The sequence below is a fragment of the Anopheles funestus genome, chromosome 2RL (assembly GCF_943734845.2).
Source record: "Anopheles funestus chromosome 2RL, idAnoFuneDA-416_04, whole genome shotgun sequence".
NCBI classification, from domain to species: Eukaryota; Metazoa; Arthropoda; class Insecta; order Diptera; family Culicidae; genus Anopheles; species Anopheles funestus.
The window spans coordinates 85,920,109-85,937,339 of record NC_064598.1 but is presented as its reverse complement, the minus strand read 5'-3'; the positions used below and the strand labels follow the sequence as shown (position 1 = coordinate 85,937,339).

General features: G+C 39.5%; 1 protein-coding gene across 2 annotated transcripts in view; it reads right to left on the bottom strand.

The window, feature by feature from the left end:
• Window positions 1-4,229: 4,229 nt before the first annotated feature.
• Window positions 4,230-17,231, bottom strand: part of LOC125761204 (metallo-beta-lactamase domain-containing protein 1) — an 89,555-nt gene continuing 76,553 nt past the window's right edge. For both annotated transcript variants that reach the window (XM_049422126.1, XM_049422124.1), the window contains one exon: window positions 4,230-11,135. In XM_049422126.1, coding sequence (XP_049278083.1) covers window positions 10,792-11,135 — 344 coding nt within the window. In that variant the 3' untranslated portion in view covers window positions 4,230-10,791. The remainder of the gene's footprint in view (window positions 11,136-17,231) is intronic.

Sequence of the window (17,231 nt, the reverse complement as noted above, 5' to 3'; positions counted from 1 at the left end):
TCGAGAGTAGATGCGATGCGGATAAGCGTGGATGGAGAAGAAAGCTGATGGATTAAATTCATTAAATTTAATATTTCATAAATAAATACAATAAAGGAAAGGCTATACGTGAAGTGACACAGGAACGATGGATGTTGTGCTTTCCCCAAATGAGGTGTGATTTGATTAGATTAAGAGAAACGTTAACGTTAACGTTAACGTTAAGTTCTATTAAAAGAAAAAAAGAGAGAGTGGGAGTATTAAATTTTTACTACATCTCATAATGACACCCATTTTATTATAATTATTAAAAAAAACTGTAGAAAATTATTTAAACAAAGCATAAAAAGTAATTAAATATATAAATTCCATTTGAGCATAATAAATTGAAATGCAATTGGAATAATCCATCAATCGGTAAAACAAATCGAAAATCAATATCAACTATCATTTGATCCTCTTTTTTTCCCTGCTCCCCCCATCATACCTGGGGCATACAAACTTTAAGTGTGCTTTAATGCTAATACCTTAATTGATTTCACAGCAATATTTATGCCCGGGAAGGTATGTGCGCCAACCCGGATCCGGAATCGATAATGCGATTATAAACACAAACTCATTAAATGCATTCAATTATGCATTTTTGTACGCAAAAACCTTCCACCGATCCACGCGGGCAGAGCGCGCGTTTTGCACTTGAAGGTTTCAAAAATGGAGGTTAAGGATCAAATTTTCTCACAAACCGAGGGGGGGAAAAAGTATGACGCTTCAGTACAATACCGCCCAACCAACCATCGGCGTTCGGTACGGCGTTTAATAAATATTGCACCAAGCGGGCTTTTTGCTGTCGATGGTATTTTGTGCCACATTCCACATTGCTGTGACGCTTTAGTGGGCGCGCGGGAAATGGAAATGGACCGCCAAGGCCAGAAGTGCGCCTCCGTTCCAATTCAACTTCGTGAGATGGAGATGCTGTTGCTGATGTTTTTGCCAAGCAAACCAATTGCCTTGTACGATGTGAATAAAACATTCGTCGAATTATACCTCCATGGAGGATGATGATGATGATGATGATGATGATGGTGGTGATGTTTGTGTATGGTACGCGTCACCAGGCGTCTCCATTTCCCCTGATGATCCGCTTCACTTTCGTCCATTTGCTACACGGTACCGTACTCATCGGAAAGCTACACGTACATAGAACCCTTGGACATGAAATCCACTCGGCAAACACTAACAGCACAGCTACAGCATACGCCTATACTTCAACAGAAAATGAAGTGTACCCACGAGCACGGCCAACTGCTTGTGTGGAGAAAAAATTGGCGCGTATCAAGCGTGTGGGGCTAATTGAAAGGCTTACCGAACGGCTTGCGATGAATTGAATGTTTGGGCTATGCATTTGAGATGTTACTTTTTTCATCTTTTTGTTTGGTGTGCGTTTTTGTGTGTGTGCTTTGTAATATAGCTTACCGGCTCTCTTTCTCTATTTATATTAAGAGGATTTTTGTTTTCTGATGTGTATTCCATTTGGTACGATTTCGTATGAATTAGATGGTTCTTTTTGGGGGGGAAGAGAAGGCCATTGAAGAAATGACTTGTGTACTGTTTGCCTTCATGAGTAGGTTTTGCTTTTCCATGTCAAGAAGCAAACATATTTACAAGGAAAATATTAATAAACGATAGGTATAACGACACCGTGCTGGGAATGTGAGCTTCTTTCTTTCCATCATAATGCAGTTAATCATTTAAACGGAAAAAGATATTTTTCTTGTAGCTCAAAGTGTTATCTAATGTCTAATAAAAGCCAAAAATCAATAAACAATTTAATAAAAAATATTACAAGTCTCCACCGATAGACTTGAAATATGTATCAGGTGGTCTTTACACAAGCACATCTCCGTTTTCTCAGAAGGAGCATAATCCTCGTTTACAGTGAAATATTAGGGCTTGAATAATTGCCATAGTTGATGATATAGTCATAATTGGATTACTTAGCAATTATTTTAAAACTTATTTAAAATGTTAAATTTCTTTTTACTTGCTCTAGAATATGTATGTTTTGTGCTTAAAATAATTCCATTCGAATAATAGAAACAAACACTAAAAAGACCTTTCGTTTCGCGCTTTTAAATGTTCATCTTCGCTAAATTCGAATTTTGAGTAATTTTAGTACACAAAATATGTCTCCTTGTACTAGCAGAATAAAAATCACCCATTCTGGCAGAGAAAGTACCGCTGATACCTTCATGAGTGAAATATAAATGAAGCATTAATTTTAGTTCCGCCTATAGTTCTTCGTTAAGCACAAGAAAGCATTATTTGCATACCGATCACAGAACCATTAATGAATGGTAATGTTTCAGCACGGAACACTCACTCCCCACCCCAAAAGCCAGGTTCGCAACAAGTACAACCGGTTTATGAGTTCCGCGTTGTCTCTGTCTTTCTCACCCGCTGGTTCATTGATTTCCCATTTCGAAACCCATTACGCTTCGATGTAAATTCCAATTAACGATGATATTACTCAATACATGCCGACACAGTTCCTCGCTCACATTGCGCGTACGTTCGTGTGCTCTACTTATCGAATTTTAGTTACAGTTTATCGACAAACGATCACGATTTGCAAACGCACGGACACAGTTCGGTCGCACGCGGTGTAAGTGACCGAACCGTACAATACCGCCGATTAGCAATCGCGCACAAAAACCTCACCGAAATTGTCCGTGGCCCTGGCCCGAGCACAAAAGCTAATGAGAATGTGATAATTTGTAATACGGGCCAATCACGCGATCCTTTACGCGCATTGCGTCGGCCGGACCAGTCAATATCGCGGGAGGGAGTGTAGGTAATTTTATGTCTTTCTGTTTCTTTGGTAAAGCATTTGAGCTTGGGGCGATTTTCAACCACCGAAGAAAAATGAAAATACAAAAAAAAGAAGTCGTGAAGTCTTTTTTTGCACTAAAAAGAAAGGTCGTAAAAGGGGCCACCGAGTGTGGTAAGACCGGCTCGATACAAGAAGTGGTTTTTCGACTAAGGCACAAAAAAGCGCGGACACCATAAACTGAAACGAAAGTCCATATGGAACGAAAATTTTCAATTCCACGGAACAAAAAAAAAACCTCCACCAAAGCACTATAAACTACCAGGACGGGGCACAGGAATGGTTCGGTTGTAAGAAACTAACACACACACACAAAGCCCACACTTGTACATAAAAATAGATAACAAAAAAAATACACTCAAAGCTACAAAGAGATACATTTTACGATCGAATGGTTTCGCTCGGCGAATGAACTACCAGGCGCCTCCATTTTCGTCATTTTCATTAATGTTGATGAAAACCCTAAACAACAATCCTTTCTTGACCGATGATGATGATGATGGTTGGACGCTTGGTGAACGCTGAAAAGATTGCGAAGTAAAAGGGAAGCGTAAGATTACCCGACGGCGATGGACATTCCATTCGAATTCCCATTCCAATCAGACACCCGATTTTCCGACCCCAAACCAACCCCAAAGCCAGTTTCATCAGTTTGTCCGAAACTGGGTACGTGAGGAACGTTGTGGGGGGAAACCCTGAGTTGTTCTGCACGCCCACAATTCGTCACACACACACACAATCACACGTTTCGGCAATGGGCATCTCTAAAATCTACAAATCCCAGTACTAAGCGAAAGGGATTGCATCAACAAAAGAAGAAACAAAAAAAGGGTTAGCCATTTTTTCTCTCCCTCTCTCTCTCTCGCCTTTTGTTTCGTATCATTCTTTGCTTCTAAACACAACCCTCAAGCGCCCCTTTTGAAAATGCCGCGTGTGTATTGGATTAAAATGGCTTCGGGTTAAATAATTGATGAACGTACAATCCAGTGCCGCAATGGACGAGGTTCCACTTTCTAAGGTCAGTCGGTACACAATTCATTCGGCTCTGTGTGTATGTGTGTGTGTGTTGGAGATGACTTTTGTGATGAAAAGGAAAGTTTGCACCCCGCTTCGCTACACGAAACATACGCAGGCAGTAAAGGAACAAACGACCACGCCAAAAAGGATGAAATGACACTCCAAACCCACGAAGAGAGCAAACACACACACTCAGCTAACCCAAAACAAACTAAAAAGACAAAACAATAAGATTAGAATAAAAGAAAACAATTTCGGCAAAGGGGTGAAACTAAAAACACACATACATACACACTGTAAAACGGAAAAGAAATGAAACACACACGCGCACCCGCGTGGAAACTGGTTGTGCCTTTTTTGGTTGTGTTTTGTGTTTTTGTTTCTTCTTTTCTTGTTCTTGGGTTTTTAACGTTTTACAACTGTTTCCAGATACCGGGGCGTATGATTGTGTTTAGCCATTTCCGGTACTTTTCCCATACTTAACACATTTCTTTTTCTATTTTTCATGCTTTCCTTTTTCATGTTGTTTCTTTCCCATTTTTCTTATTTGTTGTTGTGTGTGTGTTTTTTTTCCTTTTCTTTCTTTTCCTTTCCATTTTTCTTTATCTATTAAGCACTGGAATTGTTGTTGTTGTTTTTTTCTGCGGCCAAAAATATGGTTGATTACTGTCTGTGTGTGTCTGGGCTGTGATGTCTGTTTTGTCGATGATGTCGTTTTGCTTGATGACATTGTGAATTTCAATTAATCATTTTTCCGGGCTGCATTTTGGTAGCGTGCCGGCAAAAGCAATCACACCCACCGGGTATCGGGTGGTCTGTTGTGCGCTGATATATGTGAATTATCTTTTGCTGTTGTTGGTTTCCTTGTTTTTTTTGTTGCTTCTTTGCTGTGCTTCTCTTGTTTGTTTTCTTTTTTCATTTTGTGATGTAGCAATCTATATTCCTGTAATATATGCTCCTGTATGCTGGTTTCATTTTTTGTGCATTGATTTTTTTTCTCTGTTGTTGTTGCTTCTTTTACTATTTTCACTGCGGTATAGTGTTTTTTTGTTTATGTGTGCGTGTGTTATTTTTTCATGTTCAATTTGACAGTTTTCTTTCCTGTTATGGTCCACAACGTTGCACATTGTTACCGTTGCTGCTGCTTTTTGCACTTCCCATTACATCATCTCGCTCTCCGTTATCATTAGGTTTGTTATTTGTAAGCTGTGTAAGCTCCCTTTTTTGTTTTGCTCTTTCTCTTCCTTTCCATCTACCTTCACTGTCATGTGTGTGTGTGTGACAAACGTTACCGCAATCGCTTGCAAAACGTTATGTTTGGCCGCATGTCCTTCATCTTCAGTTTGTGATGGATGTTGTTTTTATCACCTGATTGTATTTCGTTTTTTTTTCTTGCTTGCTACCATTTTGTCACATCATCACACCCGGATGGTACGCGCTTATTTATCTGCCGGGGCTTTATTGTGCATTATGTCACACATTTCTTTTGCTCTCTAGCTTGATTGCTTTTCTAGCGTTCATTGCCACTTTCTTTCCGCCTGATTATAGCAGTGTTGGCGTGCGAGTGCGATGTTGCTGTTTTTCCCAAAACAAACAGAAAAAATCTGGTGTTATTTTTGACACCAAATTTCAGCTCTTTCCTAAAATTGTATGTTTGTGAGTGTTTTTTTTTCTTCTTTCGTCTTCTGTGTGTGATTTATGTAATCATTCTTTTTGCTCACACGTTTTTTTTCTTCTTCGTTCTTCTGCTTTCCTCTGAACTGTAACATGCGTTCGAATACATACTTAACAATGTTTGTGGGTCTGTTTTGTGTTCAACTGTAACGCTTTCTTTTTAGTTTTGCTACTGCATATTTCATAACTCACAAAACTTCAGCAACCGGGAAGGGGAAATTGTTTTCCACTTCCCTTTTTAACCACATTTCCATCATTTAAAGTTGGTTTAATGTGTAATAGCTAAATAGTAGTGTTTTGTTTTAGCACTTAATCCATTTCTTAAACCTTTCTTCAGCGTTCCTACATTGTTTCTGTGTGTTTTGGTTTGTCTATTGTGGTGTGTTTCTGAGGGCTGACCAGCACACTGTGTTAGTGGTGTTTTATGGATGTGTATTGTTTCGGTATGTATCTGTTTTTGTGTGTTTGTGTGTGTGGCTGCGCTTTCTCGCGTTTAACAAGTACAAGCTTAAATAATGCATCAATTACTGCTTTCCCATCATTTGTCAAGCTACGACGATTGAAAACGATTTGAAAAATCGGAGTGTTTCTTTGGGATTCTTTTTTTTTGTTCTGTTTCGTTCTTCATCAATATAGCATCAGTTTCAATCTATTGTTTGCCGTAAAGATATACTGTGTTGGTTTTTCTTTTTTAAATGTAGTTTTTTTTTATATGTGTTGGTTTGTTGCTTTCATTTGTCTTTTCAAACAAATGTTTGCACTACTACTCACCCCACTGTAACGTCTTTCGTTTACATGTATAATGTATATATATATATATGGTTGTGTATTCATTTATGTATATATATATTTCTTTTTTTTGCGCATTACTTTAATTGGTTTTACAATTCAACATTATTATCCAATGTTCCCCATTGTCTGGTTCTTTCTTTTTTTTTAGCGCAATCCTAACAATAACACATACTTGTGACAAACTGATAGAATAATCATATGCTACGTTAGTCATATTAGATTTTGAAATAGTGTTTAGTTCTACGCATTGTTTTTTTTTGTTTTGTTTCGTGTGTCTTGTTTTTAAGTTTTGTTTATGCTTCATCTGACACACTTTCATAAACACTACGCTACATCGCCAGCTAGGGGCGTGGAAATGGGCTTTTCTTTTGTTTTATTTATTGATTATTTTTATAACTCCCGAGCATCCCGCTCTTGTCACTTTCCCATGTCTCTCGTTCTGTTTTCAAACAGCAACACAAACATCAAAGCTCCAGAGCACTTGAGGGGGGCAACTTATGAAGGAAGGGAAAAGAAGGGTATTTACCCTTTTTTCCCTTGCCCACCATACCACCCCACCGTATTCGTCACTATTCTAGCGGTCGAATTATTGTTTTAAGTGTGTTTACCCTTTCCATCTAACTTTCCCCCTATGTTTCTCTTTACAACATTGTACCATTCTTAATATGACAACAACATTCCTATTGTGATCGTAACATGTGTGACCTACATGTTATGCTTTCCTTTTTAATTCTCATCACCCCCTTCTCAAACGAGAGTTTTCCATACAATGGCCTTCTTTTTTATAGCCGGTTCTATCTTTATACTCCCCCATGACCATTTTGCAAATGGTGGTTCAGGGTGGCCACACTGGACAAGAGTATGCCTGCGTTTGCCTGTGTTGGTTGAACATTATCATCATCATCATTAAATCAGTTTTGCATTTGGTTAAGTGTGTGTTTGTGTGTTTGTGTGATTTTGCTTACATTGTGTTTATAGGAAACAATTAAACATGTTCTGTTTTCGGTGTGTGTGTGTTCTTTTTTTTTCTTCTTCTTCTTCTTCTTTATCGCATTATGCTGTTTCTTAATAGCTCTCTAACGCCATTTCTACTTAAAGGGCCTACATGCACTTTATCGCTTTTTTTAAGTTTTGCTTTTGTATATCCATATATATATGTTTGTATATATACGTGTATGTATATAATATGTTGTACGAATAAATATTCTTTAGTAGAAAATCGTGTTTGCCAGGCTTTCTCCACCGCCGGCTTTGAACGGCCAGTGGAGAAAAACTCGTACTAATCATGCTATAACACACACACACTCTCTCGTTCTCTCTTACATCTACTCGTAACGTTTACTGTTGTCTAATCTTAAAGGTTCTTATCATAAACGTCATTACTTGCCAGTAGTTTGCTTTTATCATCTTATTCTTCTTATTTGTTTGCCAGGGGTTTTCTCTTTCCTTATCGACTAGAAGTTTTCGGATCCAAGTGGTGTACATTTTGTGCGCCATTTCGCCCGGACCAGTGATCTTATTTGCCGGCGAAACTGTCCGCACAACGACGATGTTAACCTTATACGCCTATATCTTTTGTTTGTTTTTTTGTTCGGGGGTTTATTGCACTAAACGTCTACTTTTTTTTTTTAATTACTGTTGGATGAGTTGGATGATTCATGATGATGATTACTTTGCTTTGTTGTTTAATATATATGTATATATATAACTCTTATTCGATTATTATTACTTTTTTTTGCTTGTAATTTGCTTGCTTGTTTCTTTTGTTTGTTTTTTAAGAACTAAACATCCATTATACGTAGAGTTATGCATTTACGGTTCTTTTTTTTGCTGTATATATCCGTGTGGGTGTATGTGTTTTTTTGTGTATAAATGACGCTTGTCCAGCGTTCGACGCGATCGTTTTTTTTCTTTCTTTGTTTGCATGTGTGGTGTATAAAAGCTTTCGCTTTGTGTGAACTCTGTTCGGTGTTTATTTAGTGTGTTCCAGACAAAACAACTATTCCTAGAGACTTTTCCTAAACTGTAAGCCTCGCACTACTTTCCTTTGTTTCTGTGTGGAGCATTTGTGTTTGTGTTTGTGGCATTGTCTCAAAAAGTTGGCAAATCGGTAGAAGCATCGTAAAGAAGGCATCAGGTGTGTGTGACCGGCCCTTCAGCGTCCTTCTGTTCCCTTGTTTAAGCAGAAGGAAAACGGCTGAAGTGCGGCACCAGCGAACCCTGTTCGTAAGCCCATAGATTTCAAATGTGTATAGGATATATCTGCTTTTTGTTGTGTGTGTTTGTATGTTGTTTGTAATGTCTGTTAATGTATTTTGTTTTTCTTCTTGCTCTACTTCTTCATGTTTGCTATTATGTGTTTTTGTTTGCTTTATGTTCTCATCTACCGTTCACTAGAACTGCTCTGCTTGGCTTGCTGCAAGATCATGTAGCGGGATCCCCTAGCGGGATTGGGTAGTTTCCTTTTTGTTTGTTTGTTTGTTTACTTTGCACAACCATTTCAAAATTGGTACCATTGGTTTCCCGTTATTTTGTTTGTGTGTTTTTTGTGAATGTTTGTGTATGGTTTTCCTTCTTTTCTTTTCTTCTGTTTCGTGTACCTTTCACCGTTTAGAATACGGTTTAACTACTTTACGGTTTTCTTACTGTATGCATTGCCCGTTTTTGTCTGTGTCTGGTTGAATGTTGAGTGTGTGTGTGTGTGTGTGTTGTTGTGGTTGTTTGTTTTTTGCTTCCTTCCGTTCGCTTGTATTTTTAAGAAACTTTTGAAACTCTAAGTCCACTAACGTTTACATGTATGATCAATAAACTGCTTATTTAATATCGTGTATTATGTAAATTGTGTATGCTCTGTAGCTTTTTCCACTGCTCCCACTACCCAATCATATGCTTCTTTCGTATTGAAAGCTAGGTTTTTGGTTTTTTTTTCTTCTTTTGTTCGACTTCTTTTCAGTTTTCTTCTCCATTTACCAATAAAGCATACTTATGTAAGTTTTGTTTTCATAAAGCTTGCGTCTGCAACATTCAGCATGTGATGCCGTCCGTCCGTTAAGAACATTTGGTAGGGTGTGTGTGTTTTTTTTTCATTTTTGTTCTAATCTCTTCTAATATTTGCACACCGATGTGCATCGCTTGTCTTATCGTACCTCGAACCGGGTGCAACCGGGTGCAACATTGGTTTTTGGGGTTACATCCCCCCGAGTGGGTGGCCCACATCAATTTCCGGCTTTGCACAAGTATGTTCGATCAGCAAAAACCGGTAAGGATACGGAAATAAGCGGTAAAAAGCGATCATTCAGTAAGCGTTCGATTCACCTTCACCCAGCTCTGAAAACCAAATGATTCTCTGCTGAACTGCACAACCACTTCATGCTACCAATTCCACTTCAAACGAAGCTCATCTCTTCGCTTTGCAAATGGTATGCCCACTTTCCTTGGCAGACGAATAATGTTGCCTTCAAGCTCTTCACTCTCTCTCTCTGTCTCTTTTGCTAAACTTAACCATCAACCATCTTCGGGCAACGCAATCAAGTGCTACCCAACGTCTGCTCGTTGCATCAAACATGTTTCAAACGGTGAAAAAAAATGGAGTGTTACTGCAACAGTGGCTAACAGTGGCTTGCAGTCACGCCACTGGCGTCTGCATAACGATACGGCAGAAAACGGTGGAAAAAAACATTGAAAAACAGAAACGTTTCACTCGACACAAACAACAATCAACGCTGCACTAACAATTAGTAACTGGATCTTGTTTAACCGGGCATATATAACCCGATTTTTTGTTTGTTTTTTAATTATATAACACATCATATCCCTTTTTTTTTGGGGGAGGTTGGTATGGTAATCCATATGGGAGAATTAATTTACTTGCTGTGTTTTTGTTTTCTTTTGTTTGTGTGTATGTTTTGTTTGCTTTGTCTTGCTTGCCATTAAACATGAACAACACTATGAACGAACAATCGATAATTTGTAATTCACAATGATAGCATTTCATTTGTCCAAGTATACACGGATAATAATCATATTGTAATAGTTCACTTATATTAATATTTCTTTTGCTCTTTTGCATAGCATTGTTTCTCTTATGTTGCAACATTAAAACTGTATCATTTCTTTGTTTTTTGTTTTCTAAATATGGAACCAATATATGAAACCACTTTTTAAACATAACCATTTTGCTCGCAGGCGTTTACAAATGCGCGTGCAGTGTAATTTAGCTAAACACATGATAAAAATGTTCAACAAACAGCACGTATAATAATATGAACGGATCAGAAACAAACATTAACTCCCCTCCCAGGTTTTACATCGTTTTCCCAACGATCCCAAAAAGCTTGCTTAATTGAAGCAAGTTTCATCCCATCTCGGTTCGACTTTCCAAAACATCAATACCAATCAATTTACCGCAAGCTACCATGTTTACCGCCATTTTCTAGCTTCCATTACATAACACTGTCCATCGTTTCGGGTTCTGCCTGATGTTTGAGCTTTTCACGTACCGATGCGTCCACACGGAACAGGCCACCATGACCCGGGATGATCCATTCGGCTCGGTTAGCAATGCGGGCCCGATGGAACCGTTGGGCACGGGCATCCTCACTGCCCGCATCAAGCCACAGCCGCTCGTCATCGATATCCTGCTGTCGCTCGAACAGATCGCCCACTATTGCAACCGGTAGTTCTCCATCGGGGGATAGGTTGCTTCTTGCTACCAGCACCGTCACGCAGGACATTGTGTGGCCCGGTGTGGCCTGAATTTCGATATCATCCGTTAGCCGGAAAGGTGCTGTAAAGAGAGAACCAAGAGAAGAAAGAAGGAAAAAAACGCATATGAAAATTGGGGGAAGCTTTTTTGTTGAACGATGGCCAAACATCGGTAATGAATGCAGCACATCACACCAAGGTGACTATCGATTGAACCGTACCGTGTTCGACCATTATCGACCATGTGAATGGTGACAGATGAGATTTGGAAGCGATATTAATAGATATTCGATGCAAATTCAGCCTTCAGATACGGCAGAGGGGGTTGTATACTGTGCAACCTTTTAACAATTGTTTTCCAGAACCTTATGGGACATTCTTTTAAAAATTACACGACAAAAAGGGAATATTTGAAAGAGATTATTTCGAAACCAAGTTGCCATGATGCCATAAGGAGCGATATTCGACGCATTCACTGATGGTTATGGAATCATTTCTCATCAAAACATTCAATCAACTGACTGAAGAATTTATTAAAATTAATCACAATTTTTTATTTTTTATCAAAAACCATTAAAAATGGGTGAGATTTACCAAACAATAAACCATTTTTGGCACCATTTTGTAGTTCTCAGTCGTACAGCTTTCGCACAGCCAGCCACAGTGTACTACCCCCTGAAAGCTGAACCATCTGGCCTGATATAGCTGTCACAAACCTGCTGTCACTCATTCCGGACAGTTGTGAGTAGTTGCACAAGATGAAAGGGGAGCAAATGCTTCCCCCAAATATCGTTTTAACTAGATCAATCTCCAACAAATCCATCAACACTTGGGTGAGCGATATTTATTTGATGAGCAACCGGGAGCAAACCCCAACTGGAAGAAGCTCGTTTTTTACGGTTTGCTTTTCCTCCGGCCCTCTATTTTCATCCCCAAACCCCGATATGGCCCGTCCCGTCAGCTAAAAGGGACACACACAGACGCTAGAGACTGACGCAGGATCTAAAACCATGAAGATTACCATCATGATGGTCATGGCACCTTCATCCGTTCGATGGCCTATCTATTCGACCCTGGGATAGCTGTAACGACGAAGAGAAGGAAAACTACGCTTTTCATTCACGTTCCAACCATGAAAACTCCGCACCGTGTGACGTGCTTTTATCCCTTCTCACCTTCTCCCATCAACCACAAAGCGCAACGTAGCAGAAGGGGGGAAAAAAACCAGAAAGTTCATTTCGGTGAACTTTCCACCGCACTGCAGGGTTCCGGTGCTCATACAATGGTTCCTGCAGTGCATACAACACATTTGCATACAAGCGCCAAGCGCCGAACAAGATCACCACAGAGGGGGGGAGGGGGTGGAGTTCGGTCGGATCGAAGAGGGAACGATGGGGTGTAAAAGGGAAAAGCGGTACCTTTTTCATCAAAGCTAGCCAACAAGGTGGCGTTACGTGAGGCATCCTGCAGTTTCGTCTAAGGCTTTGTTGCAACAAATTATTACATCGCAAAAGTTCATTGGCGGGTCGGTACCGAAGAATGCGCACCGTGTAATTGGTTTTCGTTCACTTGCCTCACACAGACACATACACACACACACACACACAGCCGTGTGGAACATGGAAAATTTGGAAGCTGCTTCGGAAAATTTTGCGTGTGGGAGGATAAGATGAAATGAAACTGCCAGCTGCCTGGATCAGGCCCTACGGGGGCTAACGGTTTCATTCGGTTTTGCAATGATGAAAATTGAATACTTTGATGCTGATTAAATATTCCAATCAGTGTGATCCCTAGCACCAGTTGTAGCTGTTTCATCACATTAGCATAGTAAGCGGGGTTGGGTTTATTCAAAATCGAACGCTTCAAATCGAAACTGTAAAGTGTTTGCTTAATCAAACATGAAATGATTTAGCAATTGTGCATACTTTTAGGCGCTAAAGTGATAATTTGATAAGCTTTGTATAGCCAACAGAACCAATGAATAGAGGAAAACTGATTTAAACTATTTAAATACAAACAGTATAATTCATTCCACTTTTTTTTCTTGTTGAAAATTTTTATCAAAAAGTCATTAGCAAGTTCTCACCCAAAAAGGAAGGCGATGTCTTCAGTTGCATAGATTTAGGCGTACAAAATGTGCAATGGTTTGTAAAATGTTTCCACAAAGCATCAGAACTCAAACCGACCTTTTATTATTACAACATGTAAACATGTTCCCTTTCCCTATATAAAATTGTTTAACTATAAAATTTAATTAGTTCGTACTATACAGTTTTTAAAATAAACTGTTTTCTATATGTTCATAATATATCTTTGCAACCAATTGCACATACAAGTAGTGTGCATTTTCTAATGTTTTACCGAAAATATCTTCACTTCACTACACCTAACAATTATTACCATGCACCGCTACCCATCAATCAGTACAAATATTTAAACCAGCAATTACCAGGCGGTGCATTTGCATTATCAACACAATGCAAACAAATCGAGGCGTGATTTTGAAATCAAATTAACACCTTCCACAAATCGATTACACACACACAGACACAACCCACACGCAAGAAAGAAAACGGAACGCATAGGTAACGCTTCTTGCACGTTCTGCAGATTCGCCCAATATGGTGTACAATTAACGATAATTGAATTCCACAGCGGGCGTACTCTAATCGCTACATTTGGCGGGAGGTACCCGAAGTGTACCCCATCTTAAACACCGTCCTGCATTCGATCGCACAACTGGCTTTGGGGAATTTAGCAGGATATAATTTTCCTACAACTACAAATCATAACTCTAGCGTCTCGACCGATATCCGTTTCGAACTGAATCAGTTACATAGCAAAAGTGCCTTCCTTCTACAGCAACAGAATAACGACGAAAAGACTTTGCATCACAGCACATGCACTGCTACCGGTAATTAATTCTAGGGACTTGACGTTTCTTTCACTCAAGTATGCATGATCTGTCTGACCAGATAAAACGTTCCATCGATTCGATCAAAACATCTACCCGACAGCGACGTTGTTTTCGGGGGAAAAATTACTAACTTCAATCAACTCGATTGCGATGACAGCGATGACAATCGACATGCGGGCGGACCCACTGCTACACGATCAGCTCACTTTATCTAGCACCGGCGGTGTGCACAACATTCAAATTAAGCATTCCAATGAATTTCATCCCCATCTACCCTTTTCCAGGTTTCTTGTTTTTCGACGCAAAAGCCAATAGTCAGCGTTACGAATGAAAAGTGATCCAAACATGATGTGCTACCTGGTACTAGCTTCAATGAACATCCGAATTGAGTACACATACACACACACAGAGGCAAACCCATTTGCTCTCACTCTACACAGGAAGTTCGCTTTGAAGTGTAGTGATGCGTATTAAATTGTAAACTCCAATCTACGACCATTCCTGGGAATTTCCCGTCCCCACACCATACGATACACTGCTGCTTTCAACCGAGCTCAAGCTTTTCCGGGCGCCCACACCACACCCACCGACCCACACTGACCTCAATCGTCTACCTTCCTTCTGTTCCTTTCCACCGACCCTCTCCCCCAACGGCACAGAGACACGAGGGACAACGGTGAAATATTAATGTTTCTCTAAAAGCGTCCAACAGCGATTGCATTAATATTTCACCAAAAGCTTAGGAGTTGTGTCCCTCCAGGGTGGAATGGTACAACCCCACCGCGGGTTCTATTTCATCCCTTTGCAACAAACCTCCCCCGGCAAAACCTGTGGTGGGTGGGAAATTTTCTCTTTATTTGCTGCTGATGATAGCACAGCGATAAATACATGTTACGAGGATGAGCGTTTTATTTTCTCACTTTTCCCACCTGACCCACCGACCAACAAAAAAAAAAACAAAAAACAAAAAGGATAGCGCATCCATTCCCCACACATTAACGTACGTGCAAAGGCAGGGTAATTTTCGACCAAAAACCTGTGATAACTGATTCGAGGTAAGGAAAATCTTGATTACCGTCGATTTAAAAGTAAGGGGCAAAGGAGAAAAAAATACAACAACCGGACAAATGGTTCCATTCCCAGTTGGTTTTTATATTCTTACTCTCTCACCCTGAAAAGTGGAACTGTTTTTTTCAGAGGGTGTATTTTTTTGTTCTAAAAGAATAAAACAAAAATGTTTCGTTTTCCCTCTGGGGTAAGTGAGGTAAGAATCTTCAACAACAATCTGAGACAGTAGATAGACTCTTCCGTCGGTAAACTAGAGGTTTGTTTTCAGGGTTATAAAAAGAAAAAAAGAGAAGAAAACAAAAGACGAGAATTTTCCAAAATGCCTCATTGTAGTATCGTTTTGTTAAGCGCTGTTTCCCGGTTCTTGGTAGTCGTTTCGCTTTTTCGGGGAAAAGTTTGCTTTTTTATCGTTTAAATATATATTTTTGTGTTGTTTTTGGTTTCTTCCCAAACCGTAATTTATTGAAACTTTTTCAACCGAGAGTCTTTAGCGAACGCATTTTTCTCTGTGTGTAATAACATAAACATTTAAAAAGTCCGGACGGTATATAAAAAAAAACCACTCGCCTTTTCTTGATAACCACGGAAGCAAAAGGGTAAGAGGGTGAAGGGAGAGCGAAGATGTGTCTGATGCCATCCGTAAAAGGGAAGATTACTTTCTTCGCGTTTCGCGGTCCGCCTTTTTTCCGTAGGCGAAGTTCATCACGCTGTAGACCTCAGGTGTTTCTGAAAGGCACAACAACCGTTCGCTGAAACGCAAAATTAACGAACATCGGTTACCAAACGGTTTCCACAAGTGGAGCGAGCGGCAACGACCGAGCATTTGCGTCAGTTAATATTTTTTCCTTCGAAATACCTTTCACCCCTAATTCACCATCTCGTTACGGGAGGCGAGTTTTCGCTCTAAAACGATCACAGAAAAGAAAAACGGAACCCGACCTATGTAGACGTTTGTTTTTTTTCGTTCTTCTCAACTCTCGTGGTTGAGGATCGCGACAAGAACACAACCGCACAAGATGAAACAGCTAATTGAAAAGTGCTTTTTTCGCAGTAAATGGAGCAAAGGTGCACGATCGTTGCCAATGCTTGAACGTTTTTTTTGTTTGTTTGTTTGTGAGAACGTGAGAAAGCGAAAACGATGGCACCTTACTGGGTAGTCAAATATTAATAAGCTAGCCCGCGGATCGGTTAATGGCAGATGGATGGTTTCGGAAGGTATATATTTTATGCGTCCAATTTTTCGCCGCGTTGGCGTTTCCTTACAAGTAACCAGATACACGAATTAACTTCCCGTACATTAATTTATGTGTTGTTGAGCGTGAAAATTGTTTTGGGCCGAAATATTTGGTTCGGTGTTTCTGGGGGGTGATAAACGACGGGTGCAAACATGAAAAATGCTTCGAAGCGAAAGGTTTCGCATTTTAAAGCAAACAGAAGGCAATCCTTTCTTTTTATTTACTTACAAAAAGGGTGTTGGTTGTAAGTTTATTTAATTCCAATTATTTTGGGTTTAAAAAAAAACACATAATTTGATTGCGTATTTATTACAACATGGAACAATTTTCGATTTGGAGAAAAAAATATGTAACAAAGTGCTTACAAATTTCGAAAATATTATAAAAATAAGCTCTTGTTATCTTTGTCTTAAAACCCAAAAAAGTCATATTAAATTTGCGTTAATCTTTTTCAATGCCAACATAGAATGTAGATGTAATTTTCTTCCAATATTGAAGTAACAACCGAACCCTATTTGCTTGAAAACAAATCTATACAAACCAAACAAACCGTGCATTCCATCACCGTACGCCACTACTAAGAAAACTCAATCATCCGTGTGAATTTTTCTTCCACACGCTTTCGATTAGGAATGCAACCCGCGCGCCAAAAACCATGCACGACCAGGCGCCTCCATCCATGGATGGAGCTATTTTTCATCCACCGTGCTAACGGAAATGATTTATAACTCACACACCGAAAGTTTCCATTTCCAAGCGCATTATGGGGTATATTTTTCTGCCTCTATGCTACCAACCAAATATATAACTATGATGCATGAAAAATCATCCCCATCGATGTTGGATTCGTTCCAATAGGGGGCAAGAAATACAGGGAGAGAGAGAGGGAGAGAAAAAAAAACCTTCCCCATTTACCGGAAACATGTAGACCGGGTGTTGATCATGAAATAAATGCGTC